A 19385-nucleotide genomic window follows, 5' to 3' on the forward strand; every position below is an offset into this window, starting at 1 on the left:
GGCGCCTGGGTGGCTCAGTTGGTTAAGCGACTGCCTTCGGCTCAGGTCATGATCCTGGAGTCCCAGGATTGAGTCCCGCATCAGGCTCCCTGCTCGGCAGGGAGTCTGCTTCTCCCTCTGACCCTCCTCCCTCTCATGCTCTCTGTCTCTCATTCTCTCTCTCTCAAATAAATAAATAAAATCTTTAAAAAAAAAAAAATAGAGCAGAAGGGAGAAAATGAAAACAGACCAGTTAGGAGGCTACTACAGTGAGAGAGGACTGTGCTTAGACTCTGGTGAATGTGGTGGATGTGGTGAGAAGACCTCACAGTTGGGGATTTAGTTTGAAGGCAGAGTAAGATGGATTTGCTTTTGGATTGGATAAAGGGAAGTCAAGAATTAAGGATGACTCCTAGGTTTTTTTCCAAATCTGGGCAGAGTGACTGCTAGTCCCATGGTCTGAGATGGGGAAGACTGTGAGAATGGAATTGGAGGGAACATCAGTGGTTCAGTTGCTGGGAATCAGAATTATGGACATGGTGCAGTTGTTGGTTAACAGTAAGTTCTAGGGGAAGGTATGACTGGAACATAAGGACAGCTTTCTGGAGACAGAAAGTCAAGGAGCTGGGAGGCCCCAGGGTATTGGATGGATCTTTGTACATGGATGTTGAAGTTAGAGAAGTGTAGAAAAATTAGTGGTGGTGGGGGGGAAGTGAGTGAGGTTCAGATGTACCCTCATAATCTTATGATTCACATGATCTGAGGATTTGATCAAAATTGAGGTGAGCTATTTTTTTTAAGATTTATTTACTCCAGAGAGAGAGAGAGATAGCAAGCGTGAGAGCATGGGGTGGAAGGGCAGAGGGAGAGAGAGAGAGAACCCCAAGTAGATTCTGCACTGAGCAAGGAGCCTGCCGTAGGGTTCGATTTCATGACCCTGAGATCATGACCTAAGCTGAAACCAAGAGGCAGATGCCTAACCAAGTGTGCCCCTCAGGTGCCCTGAGGTGAACCATTTTAAGTAATTTGTCCTTCCTAACATCTGTATATATGACAATAATAAAATTTGTTAATATTTTCTTGGAAGCCGCATGGTGTTTGAGCTGCATTTGAGAAAGTATATAAATACGGCCCTTTATTTGTCCTCATCTAGTACATCATAAAAGCAAACACTAGAATTTGAGGGATGATATGGTTTGTTTGACTGCCATTTATCATATAGGAGATAGATATGTAGGTATCAGATTACTTGGTTAATTTTGCAAACTTGGTTATTAATAATGATGGCACTTTAGTGTATATTGTCTTCTTTTGTTGTAGCTCGGTGCAGTAGTATTTATCTTCATGTTCTAGATGAGGAAACCGATGCAGAGAGGTTGGAGGATTTACCGAGGACACAATGATATGATGGAGCAGGGGTGTAAACTACCTCTTAGTGTTGGGATACCAAATCCTGTGCCTTCGAAATTCTCACTCCCTGCAAAGTAGAGGATATTGAGGCCAAAGAAGTTAGTATTCACTTCTAAAATAAGTAGATTTAAACTATGGCAGTGTAATTGTGCAGGCTCAGTACCTGTGTTTTAGCTTTTGAAAGAAGGCTTTCTTCTCTAGACTGGGTTGTTGGCTCCTAGTCTCATCACCAAGAACTCTCTTAATGTTTTCATTCCATAGGGTATTCAGGCTTAAATTTTTTTTTTTTTGCCTGTTAAACAGCATTTATTTGTCAAACTTTGTTTTATTAAGTATTTTTTTTTAGAGAACGAGAGCACGAGCAGAGGGAGGAGCAGAGGGAGAGGGAGAAGCAGACTCCCCGCGGAGCAGGGAGCCTGACGCGGGACTCGATCCCAGGACTCTGGGATCATGACCTGAGCCAAAGGCAGACGCTTAACTGACTGAGCCACCCAGGTGCCCCTTTTATTAAGTATTTTTTTTTCACCTTTTTTAAAGTAGGCTCCACAACTAGCATGAAGCCTATGGCGGGGCCTGAATCATGACCCTGAGATCAAGACCTAAGCTGAGGCCAAGGGTTGGATGTTCAACTGACTGAGCCACCCAGGCGCCCCATTAATTAGTGCTTTTAATCGACATGTAATCAGCATGATATAGTATCAGCCAAAAGCAAAGTAACATTGTTTTAGTCAGCCTGTACAACTTGTTTTATGTGATAAAATATGTAATTATTTCAGTTACTGAAATATTTGAAGTTTTTGCATACCCTTAGAAGTCTAGGGGACCCCTCCCCACCCCCGATGAAGAACAGTTGTCATAGGGGCACCTGGGTGGCTCAGTTGGTTAAGCGGCTGCCTTTGGCTCAGGTCATGATCCTGGGGTCCTGGGTTCGAGCCCCACGTCGGGCTCCCTGCTCAGGGGAGAGCCTGCTTCTCCTCTCCCTCTGCCTGCCATTCTGCCTACTTGTGTGCTCTCTCTATCTCTCTGTCAAATAAATAAATAAAATCTTAAAAAAAACAAAACAAAACAGTTGTCATAGATCTTGATGAGTAGGATGTAGAAAGCTGTTCACAGTAAAGATGATGCTTGTTATCATCCTCCCAGCATATGTTTTCCTCGTGATTCTCTGTGAGGAGCACTGTATCCTGTTAGAATAACTGGTCATATTAACTGATAGCTCTGTACTACTGCATGCCTGTCATGCTCCAGATACTCCCTCACTGGATTTGAGGGTTTCAAAGAGAAAATGCCATTTCGTCCCGGTCTTGGAGAAGCTTATGCTTAGTGTAAGAGGCAGATAGTGTCGCTGAGTGTAGTGGGACCACAGAGGAGGGGGTGACGTGAGAGATGGTGGTCAGAGAAACCTCAGCATGGGAGGTCATTCGAGGTCATCTGCTGATTACAGGCTAGGCTGTGGAATCCCTGGGTTTGGTGTTGGATCTCAGTTCTGCTGTTGGAGAATTATATGATTCGGGCAAGTTAAATTCCCTCTGAACTGTATTTCTCTCACCTGTAAAATGAGGCTAATACCTGCCACTTACGGTTGTAAAGATTGACAATGTAAAGGACTTGGCAGTGCAGTATCTGGTAGGTACGTAATAGCTGTTCATTAAATCAAAGCTGTGTTGTTACTGGTGTTCCTGCTGCTGCAGCTGTGACCCTTACTTTGCTGGGCGGGTTGGGTTAGCTAGATAAAGGGCACAGGGGAAACGGCGTTCTAGAGATGGGAAAGACTATAGGGAGAGACATGGTGACCAAAGACCGTATTTGGGGAATAAAATAACATATCTGCCTTACAGATTATATTGAGATTAAAATACACGTGAAGCACATAAACATGCAAAAGTATAGTCCCCGTCATGTCCCTTTTCAGATGCAAAAAAAAAAAAAAGTACAATCATTTTTTAATTCCTCATTACCCCCTGTATAATTCCTTTTTGAAACATCTTGGTTCTTTTTTTTTTTTTTTAAAGATTTTATTTATTTGTCAGAGAGAATGAGCAGGGGGAGTGGCAGGCAGAAGGAGAAGCAGGCTCCCCGCTGAGCAGGGAGCCTTAGGCGGGACTCGATCCCAGGACCCTGTGATCATGACCTGAGCCAAAGGCAGACACTTAACCGACTGAACCACCCCAGGCCTCCCGGAACATCTTGGTTCTTTTGTGCATCTTTGTATCTCTATTGTTTTCTTCCCTGATTTCTTCTCTACTTCTTGATGTCTTACTTTGAGCGCATCCCCCAGAGTTTAGTTGTGTGTTGTCACTTCTCTTTTCTGTTGGAGAGGTTAGATGCTCTTCTGGCTTCTTCTGCCACCGTTAACAAAGCACTTTTAACTTCATCAGTTGCCCTGACCTCTTTCCTAGGTTCCTCTGAATTGGATCTTACTGGTCTCCTAAAATTTCAACCTGATCCATAATTGTTTCATTTGTTTGATTTCTGAAAAAATTAGAAGGGAAATGATCTAGATTAGTCAGATGTTTACATTGCTAAGGAGGGATACTTAAGAAAACAAACTCACCATGTACTACATTTCATACTGGAAAGGACATTTTAAAAGTTTAGAAACACCATAATATTAGAATTTAAGAATATGTAGCTTTAAAAATTATGTATGAGGACTTCATTATTTTTCTTTTTGCCTCAGACTAATGAAAACATAGTCATACACTGCTTTGGAGTCAACCTTGTACTGTGTTGATATTGATCTGCCTAAAATTTGACTGTGATCCTATTTTTCAGTGCTTAGAATGGCTCACCACTGCCTAGCTGAAAAAAAATCCTCCTTTCTTAGACCTTTATAGTTTAACTCTGGCTCTCCTTTCTAGTCTTTTCCCCTTTCCCATTTCTCTGTTACCAACTTAAAAAAAATTCAGAGAGTTAATGGTGTTTGTGGTTTGGATCTGAGCCAGGTCCAAATCTGGCCCTGTGTGGTCTTGGGCGAGTTACTGCCAGGAGAAGAACAGCCCTTGGCATCCCGGAGCTGTGCTGGTACCGTCAGCTGGCCTTGATGTTGTGAGCTAGCCTGGCACTTAACATCTGGGTCTTCCTGGTGTTCCTGGGTTGAACATAAACAATTTCATTGAATATCACCATCAGACAAGGCTACTGTGACCAAAATGGATCAAGACAAAAATAAGAACATGCCATAATCATGTCTTGACCTAGACAAAACATGAACATTGTCCAAGTCACAAAATAGCCAACATCCTTTTCTCCAGGCTATAGTGTGAATGATTATTGCTGTTCTACTGGTTACAGCTTTAGCCTCCCTAAAGAGATTTGTTGATATACCCAGGCATAGAATTGCTCCCACTTTCTGACAGTACCCAACTAGAGTGAACCCCTTCTTCTTTGAACTCTTCCAAAAAATCACCTAGCCAATTCCCAAAACCTAAGTAAGTCATTTTTGATATTCTGAGATTCCCCATAGTTTCCCTTGGTGCGTGTTCTTAATAAATTCAACTTGTTCAACTATAGGTATGTTCCTGGTGTGTGGGCAGAGGGCATTGACAGTACAGTTTGAGCCTTTTTTTAATATATGAACTGCGATTAATAACATCTTTTTTTGCAGAGTTACGAAGATTAGATGAGAAAATGTAAAGCACCCAGTGGAGTCCTCTAACTTTGAGCTACTCAACAAAAGCTTGTTTCTTGTCCTCTACTAAAGTAGTCTGATTAGTCATGGTCCCCCGACAGGGCTTGGAAGGACCTTGTTTTAACCCTGTCTCATCCGTGGAGTGCTCTGCTCTCATCCTTCAGGACTCAGTTCAAATACCTTCTTTTCTATGAAACCTTGCATCTCTTCATGAGCTCTTTTATCTCTGAACTTCAGGTATTGTTTTTACCATTGACTTGACTGTTAATTCTACCCTACTTTGTAGCATCTTTGTACTTACCTTCTATTATCTAATTATTTCTTTTTAAAGATTTATTTATTTATTGGAGGGGGGAGAAAGAGAGAGAGACTCAAGCAGACTTCCTGTTGAGCATGGAGCCCTATTTGGTGCTCAGTCTCAAGACTCTGAGATCATGACCTGAGCCGAAACCAAGAGTTGGACGCTCAAACAACTGTGCCCCCCAGACGCCCCCTGTTATTTAATTCTGAATTTTTCATATACTTACGCCTTGTTCAACTAAATTGTTCTTTTAGGATGGGGGCTTTGTTTAAATAAGGACCTTTGAAACCAATTGTTTTATAAGGACTAATTTCTTTGAATTTGTTATAGTATATTGTACTCAGAAAATGCTTAAACATGATTAAAGTAAAACAAAAGGAACAGGATATGTCGTTTTTCACCTCCCCTAAATATGGTGATATTGTGACATTTGCCTAAGTCAGATACTTCACATGAAGGGGCGCAAAATATGCCACCCAAAAATGTACTTTGGCATATTGATTATTTTGAATCAAGGTTACTTAACATCCAGTGCAGGGAGGACCCTCTGAGCCTCCTTTGTCTTCCTGAAAACAGGAAGTAAGTCTCCCATGTGAAACATACCCTCCCTGTACCAGGAGGGTAGAAGACATCCCTATCACCAGACAGAAGGAATTTAGGGCTGAGAAGGCTGGGTTTAACAAACCTTGTTACTTCTTCAGTGATTTACTACCCCAACTCCAAATCCCTTTGTCTTAGCAATTCTTCACATGTTTATTGTTTCTTTTTCTGAAAAGATACAGCGTTGCCTGCTTTGGTCCCATATTTTTATGGGCTCCCCTACATATGAAATTAAATGTGTTTTTCTCCAGTTAATCCGTCTTATGTCAGTATGAGTATCAGACCAGCCCAGTATGAAGGGAAGAAAGGAAAAGTTTTCCTCTCCCACAAAAGCTTTTTATGTCTTCCTTCCTAGATAACACGATGGTGGGTGAAGAGAAGACGTCTCTAAGAAAACGGCTGTCAAAGTCCAGGGAAAATTCGGAGGAAAAGCAAGACCAGAGAAGCCCTTCAAAGGAGTCCCTAGAGACACCTAGTAATGGTGAGGCTTTTAATTTTTTTTTTTTCCAGCTATTTAAGTTTTATTAACCTTACTCAGTAAATATGTAGGATGTGGAGTAATTTTTTAGTGAAGATTGCGGAGGACACTGCGGAGGACATGCTTCACTACTGTGGACTCGGGGACCTTGCTGGCAGGGGATGACCTCTTATCTGCTGCCTTGATAACTCCAGGGACCGCCGTTTGTGTCATGTCCTGCACAGCAAAATGGCCTAGACGTGGTACTCAGAGAAGGTCTCCACACATGCATGGCCTTGCTGGGGGCCGTCTGCACAGGGGCCTCAGGGCTTTGGGTTGTCCTCCAGCCTCGTGGCCGAGTGCTGGTCAGTGTTTTCCCTCCGTTCAGGGGATGTGAGCCGTGTGGCAGTCCAGCACTGGGCCGTAGCCAGCGTGGGTCTGCCTGGGGTGGTTGAGGACCATCACCTGTGCCAGAGCCCGGCCAGCCTCCGCAGTCGTTCCTGCTGTCTCCGGCCACTTCTCGGACACATGCTTCATGTCGGAGCCCACATTGTCAACCAGGCGGGGCCTCCGACAGGTGTCGTGGGGCATCTCCACAGACTTGAGCTCAGGTGACATTGGTGGGGATGAAGGTGACCACCATCCCAGGTGCAGAGGCAGCCTCAGGGGCTTGTCGACTGGGTGGGAGGGTAGAGTCCAGAGACTTCCAGCAGAGTCACCCTGGTGACGTTTCATTTGTCCTCTTTACCTTCCAGCCAGGCACATTGTTGCTGTGCCAGCCTGAGATGGGCACAAAGGCCACGGCGGCCAGGTTGTAGCCGATCTTCTTCAGGCAGTTGCTCACTTCTTAGTGATCTGGAAGTGCATGGCGCTGAGGTAGGCTCGGCAACATCGCTCTCGTTGATGGCCGCCATGAGCTGCAAGATGCTTCAGGCGCAGCGTGTAGGCCCCAGTGCGTGTTCGCAGGTGTGCCTTTCTTGGAGATGCCGGCTTTGAACTTGAGCATGCTGCTGCCATGATGAGCATGGCACAGTTGGCCTCGGATGTCCAGTGGTCACATTCTTGATGAAGTCCCCGGGGCCTGGGGCATTGATGATGGTGATGGCATGGTGGCTAGTCTGACTTCCATAGGGAGATGGGAGTGGTGATGCCACACTGTCCCTCCACCTTCAGCTTGTCCCGCACCTGGGCATATTTGAAGGAGCCCTTGCTCATCACTCCTGCCTCCTCCTTGAACGTCTCAGTGGTTCTTTCATCAGTGCTCCCCAGCTTGTAGATGAGCTAGATGCCTGGCGGGGGTGGACTTGCCAGAGTCCACGTGGCTAAGGACGACGATATTGATAGGGTCTTTGCCCATGCGATAGGTTCATTAGTCAGTGCTCTAAAGAAAAAGCAGCAAACTTGATTCAGAGATCAGTAAGAGCTACAGCAGCTGTGAGAGAGACTTGTAATTTTTTTTTTTTTTAAAGATGTTATTTATTTATTTGACAGAGAGAGACACAGTGAGAGAGGGAACACAAGCAGGGGGAGTGGGAGAGGGAGAAGCAGGGAGCCCGATGCGGGGCTCGATCCCAGGACCCCGGGATCATGACCTGAGCCGAAGGCAGACGCTTAATGACTGACAGACCCAGGCGCCCTGAGACTTATAATATTTTTGAGGTGAGTTAATGCAATAACAAATGCAGTGTTTTAGAGAAGGGACTGCCATCTCTTTAGCTCTCTTTATTATAAGTGCGTATGCTGGTAGTGTGAAGGTACAGAGGTAAAAAATAAATTGATAAGGAGAATAGAAAGGAACATTGTGATTTAAGTGCCGGTCACAGCCGCATTATGCTGGTGACACTGGTGTGTAAATTGCTGCACATGTCAGAGGTGAGCTTTATTGATACAAGTGGAATTTGCAGTGTCTACTTCAGGATTTATGTTACGTAGAGTTTCCTGTATCTGGTAACAAAGAAATGAGAAAATAAGCCCTTTCTTGTTAATGAATTCAGTGAACATTATGTACTGTGTTTTATTTTTTATTTATTTATTTATTTAAAAGATTTTATTTATTTGACAGAGAGAGAGACAGCGAGAGCAGGAACACAAGCAGGGGGAGTGGGAGAGGGAGAAGCAGGCTTCCCGCCGAGCAGGAAGCCCGATGTGGGGCTCGATCCTAGGACCCTGGGATCATGACCTGAGCCGAAGGCAGAAGCTTAACGACTGAGCCACCCAGTCGCCCTGTACTGTGTTTTAGACACCATCCATTTATTTATTCCTTCAGCCACCTAACCTATGAGTAATTATTGGTGCCCTGCTAGGCACTGGGGCTACCGCAGTTATCAGTACGTGTGTGTGTGCCCTCATGGAGTTCCATGTTAAGTGAATGAGAATCCCTCCCCCAAATAACGTAATTAGATTATTACAAATAAGTGCTACTAATTACTCCTGGTGGATGTAATGAGCATAGTGAGACTAATTAGCAGGGTACCTAACTTAGTTCAGTACAGGGCTATAAATCTTGGGGGAGGGAGAGATTAGGGAGTTTTATTAGTTCTATCCAAATTTGCTTAACACACAAATACAAAGAGTACGACACAGTGCTTGATGTTAAGGTCAAGGCTTAATGCTTAAGATTGATAGACCTGGGGCGCCTGGGTGGCTCAGTCGGTTAAGCGACTGCCTTCGGCTCAGGTCATGATCCCAGGGTCCTGGGATCAAGTCCCACATTGGGCTCCCTGCTCTGCGGGGAGCCTGCTTCTCCCTCTCCCCCTCACCCTGCTGGTGTTCCCTCTCTCGCTGTGTCTCTCTCTGTCAAATAAATAAATAAAATCTTTAAAAAAAAAAAAAAGATTGATAGACCTGTAAACGCAACTCCAGCTGATGTCATCTGTTGCATCAGCCTATTTATTTTTGCAATGACATTTGTATAGGTTTGATTTCAAGAAGGATTTGAAATTTGAGCCTTGTTTGGTTAACAAATAGGGACGGAACTTTCTGAGACAGGTTGTCTTTGGCATCGTGAGACTTCTTTCATAGAGAAACGTTCTTTTGCTTTTCCTATTTAAATCTAATTGTAAATACAGCAGCTATATATAGCAATATAAATGTTGCTTATTTTTGCATGATGAAGTTTATCGATTGTTAGGTTCTTCATTAGCTATTTATGAAGTATTTATTTTGTGTATTGTTTTAATGTGATATAAAATGTGAAATTTTTTTTTTGAAGATTTTATTTATTTGAGAGAGCGAGAATGAGAGAGAGTACGTGAGAGGGGGGAGGGTTAGAGGGAGAAGCAGGCTCCTCGCCAAGCAGGGAGCCCGATGTGGGACTTGATCCTGGGACTCCAGGATCATGACCTGAGCCGAAGGCAGTTGCTTAACCAACTGAGCCACGAGCCACCCAGGCGCCCTAAAATGTGAAATTTGTACACAAGGGTGAGTCAGCATTGAGTAGAAACCTTCTCCTTCTGTGATCCTGGGACGGGGTGATAATCCATGTTGTCAGTCTTGGAGACAGAAAAATCCCTTTTTATTGAAACTTCCTGTCACCAGATACGATTTTTCTCTTTATGTTACAATTTGTAAAAAGCTTTTAAATTACTCTAATTTCTGCATATTTTCAGTACTTCTTATTGTCTTAGTTAATTTAAGTTTTAAACATTCCATGTTCTAATGCAGATATTAAAAATTGAATTGTTTAGCTTAAATCAAGAAGTATTACCTCCTTGGTTGTAATGCTGATCAGAAAATAGAATGTGTTTCTCCACTTGATTTAACATTTGTTCACTTTGGGGAAGAAGCGGATGGGTAAAATGTGGCCTTTGCGAGTAAGCCAGGCCAATCAGTGTGGCCCACCAACCAGGACTAGGGTCATCTGCACCACTGGGAACTTGTTAGAAATGCCTCACCTCACCTTTACTGAATAAGGTTTTATTTTAATAAGATTTCCAGGTGATATGTAGGTTCAGGTCTGAGGGGCAGTTCTTAGAGGGGCAGTTCTCAATTGGTGTGTGCATTGGAGTCCTCCAGAAGAGTGGAACCAATAGGATATATATAGATACATAGAAAGATTTATTATAAGGTATTCTATCAAGTGGAGGCTGAGAAGTCCCACAGTCTTCCGTCTACAGGCGGGAGTCCCAGGGAAGCCAGTGTGTAGTACCAGTCCAAATCCAAAGTCTTCAGAGGCCTGACAACCAGGGGCCAATGGCGTAGTCTTACTCTGAGGCCTGAGAACCAGGGAAGGAGAAGACAGATGCCCCAGTTTAATCCGGTGCACAAATTTGCCCTTCCTCTGCCTTTTGTTCTACTCAGGCCCTCCAGCACTGGGGAGGGGGGTCTTTCTTACTCAGCCTGATTCAAATGCTTATCTCTTCTGGAAACACCCTCACACCTAGAAATAATCAGCTGTCTGGGCATTCCTTAGCCCAGTCAAGTTGACACATAAAATTAACTTGTAGAATGAAAAGAAATCATTCAACAAAAACAGCTTATTAGACCCCATTATAGATCTACTCAATCAGAGTCTCAAAGGAAGGGTCCCAGGAATGTTAGGTTTGAAAGTTTGCTGGATAATACTGACTGGTGTCGCCACTTGAGACCCACTGTTACCAAGAATTCACACTTAACTGTCTTGTAATACATCGTTTTGACATTGCTCTAAAGATTTATTTATTACCCTCAACTTGGCGTAAATTCTTGAATTCTTTTTTTTTATTATTGTTATGTTAATCACCATACATTACATCATTAGTTTTTGATGTAGTGCGCCATGATTCATTGTTTGCATATAACATCCAGTGCTCCATGCAGAACGTGCCCTCCTTAATACCCATCACCAGGCTAACCCATCCCCCCACCGCCCTCCCCTCTAGAACCGTCAGTTTGTTTCTCAGAGTCCATAGTCTCTCATGGTTCATCTCCCCTCTTGAATTCTTACTCTGCAGTTCAGAATCTAGTAAGCTATGGATGTGATGACTTTTATGCCCTAATTTGCTCAGTTTAGTCTCACAGGTTACCTGTGTCCAGCCTAATTCTTTATATAGTGCCCCCTTGCATTTTCAGAGGTGAACCAGTTTGATAAAGTGTCACCCAACTTTTGGGTTATTGAATTAATACTGACCATTACTGTGATTTTATAGTATTCACATTTTCACAAAAGTATCTTTAGTTTAGTTTAGTATCTTTAGTATACTGTGACTTTATAGTATTCACATTTTCACAAAAGGCAGATACAAATAGTATCCAGGGCCTATTAGGTGAAATTACGATTAATTAGCTTTCTTGTATTTTGTGGCATTTGTTTGAAATACCAGTTCTGAAGATAACAACTTTCTGTCTAAATTGAAAAAATGTTAACATTACCTGATTTTAAAAGTAATACATCATCTAAAAAAAGTTGTTATTGTGCCATCATGTACCTGCAGTTAAAGTGTTCAGTTCAAAAATACAGAAAAGGATAAATAAGAAAGCAGAAGTGACTCAGAATTCTGTCATGGAAAAATGAGTATGTGTTATCAAAAACTAATGATGTAATGTATGGTGATAAACATAACAATAAAAAATTTAAAAAAATGAGTATATGTTGTCCAGACATTTCATTCCCATAAATTATTAATGTCTCACATAAATAGAATAGTTTTATAAGTTGTTTAGTAACTGGGATTCCAAGTACCCCATGATAGACCTCTTTCCATTAGTAGATGAGTGGCTACAAAGTATTTTATATGTGTCATGTTTACTTGTTTCCCTGATGAATATTTTTTTCTGCTATAAACAAATGGTAATGAACATTTTTACATATTCCTCAGATGCCTAAGGTACAATTGCAGGGTCAAAGTTGTTACTTAAAAAAAATTTTTTTGATATATTGTACTGGGTTGCAGCATTTACCTTATACTCTGTAAACTTATCCTTCCCTGTTACATAGCTGTTACTATGTCTAAATTTAAAAAAAACCTATTTCTCCCTTACTATCTCTTTTCATGACAGTATACGCAGCTGTTTTTTTCTGCTTTTACTTTCTGATTTGCATTCTTGTAATATGCTGTGGAATGGTTCACTTCTAGAAGTACAGAGAAATGACGGCTCTGTATAACTTAAGAGAAAAAGCTAATAACATTTAGAGTCTTATCCAGACCCAGTATTAGCTCTGCCATTTACCAGTTCTATTTTTTTTTTTTTTTTTAAGATTTGTGTATTTATTAGAGAGTGTGCATGTGCACATGAGTGGGAGCAGTACTGGGGAGGAGGGAGAGAGAATCTCAAGCAGACTTACTGCTGAGTGTGGAGCCTGGCGTGGGGCTCCATCCCATGACCCCAAGATCGTGACCTGAGCAGAAACCAAGAGTCGGGACCTCAACTGACTGAGCCAGCTGTGTGCCCACCAGTTCTGTCTTTATGCTGAATGTGGAAACATGATTTGAGTAGAGCTTGGTCTAGGTTCTTTTTCTTTTTCTCCTCCTCATTTTCTTCTCTTTTATTTTCCTACTCCCTCCTCCCCCTTATAGGTCTTTTTCCTCTTTCTTTTTTCCTTCTATTCCTCCTAATTTTTTATTGATATAATTCATATACCATAAAATTCACTAATAGTTTAAAGGATACAATTCAGTGGTTGCAAGTATATTTACAAGGCTGCACAGCCAGCATCACTGCTTGCTTCTAGAACATTTTTTTTTAAGATTTTATTTATTTACTTGACAGAGAGAGAGATAGCCAGAGAGGGAACACAAGCCGGGGGAGTGGGAGAGGGAGAAGCAGGCTTCCCGCTGAGCGGGGAGCCCGATGTGGGACTCGATCCCAGGACCCTGGGATCATGACCTGAGCCGAAGGCAGACGCTTAATGACTGAGCCACCCAGGCGCCCTGCTTCTAGAACATTTTTTTTTTTTAAAGATTTATTTATTTATTTGAGAGAGCGAGAATGAGAGAGAGCACACGAGAGGGGGGAGGGTCAGAGGGAGAAGCAGGCTCCCTGCCGAGCAGGGAGCCTGATGCGGGACTCGATCCAGGGACTCCAGGATCATGACCTGAGCCGAAAGCAGTCGCTTAACCAACTGAGCCACCCAGGCGCCCCCTTCTAGAACATTTTTATCACCCCAGAAAGGGACTCCATGCACGTAATAGTTACTCTCCATTCTCCCCTTCTCTCAGCCCTGGCAACTACTAATCTACTTCCTGTCACTTTGGATTTGCCTGTTCTGGGCATTTCATATAAAAGGAATTATAGCATATGTGATGTTTTATGTCTGGCTTCTCACTTAGCATAAAGCTTTCCATGTTTTAGCATGTATTAATACTTCATTCTTTTGGAAGACTGAACAGTATTCCATTGTATTGGAATAAACCTTTGTTCATCTGTTTATTAGCTGATGAATATTTGATTGTTTGGGTTATTTACAGTTTTTGGCTCTTAGGAATAATATTGCTATGAATATTCATGTATAAGCTTTGTGTAAACTAATGTTTTTACTTCTCTTGGGTATATACTTAGAAGTGGGGCTGTTGAGTTATATGGTATGTTAATGTTTAACTTTTTAAAAAATTTATTTGTTTGAGAGAGCACGTGCATGTGCATGGTGGTGGGGAGGGGCAGAGGGTGAGGGAGAGAGAATCTCGAGCAGAGTCAGTGCTAAGCAAGAGCCTGATGTGGGGCTCCATCTCAAGACCCTGAGATCATGACCTGAGCCAAAACCAAGAGTTGGATGCTTAACTTACTGTGCCACCTAGGTACCGTACCTCTAATGTTTAACTTTATGAAAACTTGTTGAACTTTTCCAAAGCAGCTATACCATTTTATATTCCTACCAGCAATGTGTTAGGGTTTGTTTCTCTACTTCCTCACCAGTACTTGTTATTATCTGTCTTTTGATGATAACATCCTAGTGGGTATGAAGTGGTATCTTTTGTGGTTTTGAACTGCATTTACCTGATGGCTAATGATATTGGATGCTTTTTCATGTGCTTATTGGCCATTTGCACTTTTTTGAGACATGCCTGTTCATACCCCTTGCCCATTTTTTAATTTGGCCTTTTATAGAGTTGTTAGAGTTTTTTATTCTGGATACCAGACCCTTATCAGATAAATGATTTGCAAATAATTACTCCCATTTTGGGGGTTGTCTTTTTACTTTCTTGATGGTATCCCTTCCAGTACAAAGTTTAAAAATGTTAATGAATTTGGGGTGCCTGGGTGGCTCAGTCAGTTAGGCGTCCAACTCTTGATTTCAGCTCAGGTCATGATCTCAGGGTGGTGAGATGGGACCCTGCATCAGGCTCGGCACTTGGTGTGGAGTCTGCTTGAGATTTTCTCTCTCCTTCTCCCTCTGCCCCTCCCCCCTTTTGCACATTCCCTCTCTAAATAAATAAATAAATAAAATCTTTAAAAATGTTGATGAATCTGATTTATTTTTGTCTTTGGTTGCTTGTACTTTAGACGTTCTAAGAAAATCATTGCCTAATCCAAGGTCATACAGATATTTAAAAACGATTTTATTTTTCATCATGGTACAATACAACGTAAAACTTACTAGCTTAATCATTTTTAAATCCACAGTTCAGTAGTATTTCATACACTGACATTGTTGTGCAGCTATCACCACCATCCATCTCTAAAACTTTTCATTCCCAACCACTGGCAACCATCATTCTACTTTCTGTCTCTGTGATTTTTGACTGTTCTAAGTTTCTCATATAAATGGAATCCCTTGGAAAAAGTATTTGGCTTTTTGGGACTGCCTTAGTTTATTTAGCATAATGTCCTCAAGGTTCACCCATGTTAAATATATGTGTCAGAATTTCTTTTTTTTTTTTAGATTTTACTTATTTGACAGAGAGAGAGAGACAGCGAGAGAGGGAACACAAGCAGGGGGAGTGGGAGAGGGAGAAGCAGGCTTCCTGCGGAGCAGGGAGCCTGATGCGGGGCTCGATCCCAGGACTGGGATCATGACCCGAGCCGAAGGCAGACACTTAACAACTGAGCCACACAGGAGCGCCTATATGTCAGAATTTCTTGACCCTTATTTTATATTACATACAAAAATCTATTCAGAAAGGGTTGCAGATTTAAATGTAAGACTTGAAACTGTAAAACTACTAGAAGAAAACATAGAAGAGAAGCTTCAGGACATTGGGTTTGGCAATGATTTCTTGAATATGACATCAAAAGTATATGCAACAAAAGCAAATTTACACAAGTGGGACTACATTAAATTGAAAAGTTTCTGCACAGCAAACAAAACAATCAGAGTGAAAAGGCAACCTGTAGAATGGGAGAAAGTATTTGCCAGATATATATTTGATTAAGAATTGATACTCAACAATATATGAGGAACTCCTATAATTCAATAGCAGAATAACAACCAGATTTTAAAAATGGGCAAAGGACTTGAATAGACATTTCTTCAGAGAAGAGCTACAAATGGCCAATGTGGGTATATGAAAGGCACTCAGCATCACTAATCATCAGGGCAGTGCAAATCCACAGTGATACCACTTAGACCTGTTAAACAAAAGATAAGTGCTAGCCAGGATGTGGAGAATTTGGAACCCTTACACTCTGTTGATGGGACTATAAAATGGTGCATCTGCTAAGGAAAAGTGTATGGTGGTTCCTCTAAAATTTAAACATAAAATTACTGTATGATCCAGTTATCCTACCTCTGGGTACATACCCAAAAGAATTGGAATCGGGATCTCTGAGGTATCTGCACTTGTGTGTTCAGTGCGGCGTTATTTACAATTGCCAAGATAGGTATCCATTGATGGATGAATGGATAAAGAAAATGTGGCATGTATATACAACAGAGTATTATTCAGCCTTAAAAAAGAAGGGAATCCTGCCATCTAGAACAACATGGATGAACCTAGAGGACATTGTATTGAGTGCAATAAGCCAGTTAAAGAAGAACAAATACTGTATGATTCCACTTACATGAAGTACCTAAAGTAGTCAAACTCATGGAAACAGTGGGAATGATGGTTAGAGTCTAGAGGAAATGGGGAGTTCTTGTTTAAAGGGTAGGAAATTTCAGTTATGAAAAATGAAGAAGCTGTAGAGATTGACGTATAGCATTGTGCTTACATAGTTGTGTTTTTTTTTAAAGATTTATTTATTAGAGAGAGAGAGTGCGCCTGTACATGAGCAAGGGAGAGGCATAGAGGGAGAAGCAGACTCCACACTGAGCAGGGAGCTGGATGCGGGACTCTATCCCAGGGCCCTGGGATCATGACTTGAGCTGAAGGCAGACGCTTAACCGACTAAGCCACCCAGGTGCCCTGTGCTTACATAGTTAACAGTACTGTTATACTTAAAAATTTAAGAGGGTAACTCTCATTACCCTCATGTGAAGTGTTTTATCACAATAAAGAAAATAAAAATTCCCATTTGAAGGCTGAAGAATATTCTCTTGCATGTATATACTACATTTTCTTTATTCGTCCATTGATGGGCAGCTGGGTTGCTTCTAACTTTCTGGCTGTTGGGAACATGTGTACAAATATCTATTTGAGCCCCTGCTTTCATTTTTTTTTTTAAGATTTTACTTATTTATTTGACAGAGAGAGATAGCTAGAGAGGGAACACAAGCAGGGGGAGTGGGAGAGGGAGAGAGAAGCAGGCTTCCGGTCGAGCAGGGAGCCCGATGCAGCCTGGGATCATGACCTGAGCCGAAGGCAGACGCCTAATGACCGAACCACCCAGGCACCCCCCTGCTTTCATTTTTTATGGGTATATATCCAGAAGTGGAATTGTGAGACCATATGGTAATTCTATTTTTAATTTTCTGAGGAACAGCCATAGTGTTTTCCACAGCAGCTACATTTTACATTCTCCCCAGTAGGGTTCTCATAAGGGTTCTATCTTTTTACATCCTCACCACCCTTGTTATTTTCTGTTTGTTTGATAGTAGCCATCCTAACAGGTGTGAGGTGGTCTCTCACTGTGGTTTTGATTTGCATTTCCCTGATGATGAATGATGTGTAAAGCATCTTTTCATGTGCTGTTGGCCATTTATATATCTGATTTGGAGAAATGTCTGTTAAGTCTTTTGCCTATTTAAAAATTATTTATTCTGTTTTAAATTTCTAATTGTGGTAAGAATGTACCTAACAGTATTTCCCATCTTACCCATTTTTAAGTGTACAGTTCAGTAGCATGAAGTGTATTCACATTGTTAGGCAGCAGATCTCTAGAACTTTTTCATCTTATAAAACTGAAACTATATCCATTAAATAACTTCTCATTCCCTCAGTCCCTAGTAACCATCGTTCTGTATTTTCTGTTTTTGTGAAATTTTTTTTTAAGATTTTATTTCTTTATTTGAGAGAGAGAGAGAGAAGGAGAGACAGAGAGTACAAGCGGGGAGGAGAGGGAGAAGTGGGCTCCCTGCAGAGCAAACGCCTGAATTGGGGCTCGATCCCAGGACTCTGGGATCCTGAGCCGAAGGCAGATGCTTAATGACTGAGCCACCCAGGCGCCCTGTTTTTGTGAATTTGACTTCTAAATATCTTTCCATTTATTTAATTTCTTAAAACAGTATTTTATAGTTTTCAGAATATAAGTTTTGCACTTTTTTTTGGTTAAATTTATTCCTAAGTATATTGGTCTTTTGATGCTATTGTAAGAGGAGTTGTTTTCATTTTTTTTTTTTTTCTGAAAGTAAATGGGGATTCTTTTTCTTAGTTTTGTTTTCTGATTGTTGCTACTGTATAGAAATGCAGCTAGTTTTGTATATTGATATTGTATTCTGCAGCCTTGCTGAATTCATTTGTTAGCTCTAATAGTTTTTTGCGTATGTGGTTTTTGTAGTATTTATTATGTACAAGATCATGCCACCTGCAAAGAAGAGTTAGTTTTACTTCTTCATTTCCAGTCTGCATGCCTTTTCATTTTGTTGCCTATTTGCACTTCCTAGAATTCCAGTCCAATATTGAATAGAATTGGCAAGACTAAACAAACTTGACCTGTTGCTGATCTTAGGGAGTAAGCTTTAAGTCTTTCCATGAATTATGATAGCTGTGGGGTTTTTTATCAGGTGAGGAAGTTCTCTACCTTTCTTCTAATTTACAGGTAGTGCTTATTCTTGACTACCTTTTTTTTTTTTTTTTAAAGATTTTATTTATTTGCGAGAGAGAGAATGAGAGACAGAGAGCACGAGAGGGAGGAGGGTCAGAGGGAGAAGCAGACTCTCCGCTGAGCAGGGAGCCCGATGCGGGACTCGATCCCGGGACTCCAGGATCATGACCTGAGCCGAAGGCAGTCGCTTAACCGACTGAGCCACCCAGGCGCCCTTGACTACCTTTTATTTTGCTGTTTTGTTCACTTGCATAACTTATCAATATACTATTACTACTAATCACTAGCATCAGGTTTTATCATATGCCAGGCACTGTTTTAAGTGTTTTACAAATAACAGCTCAGTCGACATATGTTAGTTCTATTCAGTTTCAGTATTTTTGATCCATATATCTATCTGAATATTGGGAGAACATGCCTTTTTTAACAGATTTTGAGAATCCTTTGGCAAAAATATATGAAAAAAAGTTTTGAATATTGTTATTCTATAATCATTCCTCTTTGTTCAATATAAGCATCTAATCCTAAAACTGGCCAGTCCACACAGAGCTTTGAATAACTCAGTAGGTTGAGAGCACATTTTTTTTTCCGTTAAGGTAAAAGCAAAACATGTTTCCTCTAGAAAATGCAGATAAGCAAAAGTTCAAGTGTTTACAGTTCTTCTTTGGGTACATTCCTAGAAATTGTTTTAGGCCAAAGGAATACATATTTCTGAGGGTTTTTTGGGTAGGAATTGCCAAATTGCTCTCTGGAAATAATGCACTCGTAGTAGCATATGTGAGTGCCAGTTACTTTGAACTTTTTCCCATCGTAGATGATAGGAACTTTTAAATAAGTTATATGGCGTTTTGAGAGATGAAAAATTCCACTTACTTGAAAAATGTTTTGTACAATGAGACATAACAATTGCTGTCAGCAATAAATTTATTGAATATTAATTAGTACTTTTA

At 41.3% G+C, this 19385-nt stretch overlaps 1 protein-coding gene across 4 annotated transcripts in view; it reads left to right on the top strand.

The window, feature by feature from the left end:
* Nucleotides 1-19385, top strand: part of SOAT1 (sterol O-acyltransferase 1) — a 75435-nt gene that overhangs the window by 4864 nt on the left and 51186 nt on the right. For 3 of the 4 annotated variants that reach the window (XR_014146442.1, XM_081824684.1, XM_081824683.1), the window contains one exon: nt 6277-6402. Coding sequence is in view for 3 of the 4 variants with exons in the window: in XM_081824684.1 (XP_081680810.1) it covers nt 6285-6402 (118 nt within the window). In the remaining variant the exon portion in view is untranslated. Of the gene's footprint in view, nt 1-4996; nt 5258-6276; nt 6403-19385 lie in introns of those variants that run through there. The other variant, XM_081824685.1, reaches the window with a different exon arrangement.

Source organism: Leptonychotes weddellii, chromosome 6 (assembly GCF_054177405.1).
Source record: "Leptonychotes weddellii isolate Sample4059 chromosome 6, ASM5417740v2, whole genome shotgun sequence".
Taxonomy (NCBI): Eukaryota; Metazoa; Chordata; class Mammalia; order Carnivora; family Phocidae; genus Leptonychotes; species Leptonychotes weddellii.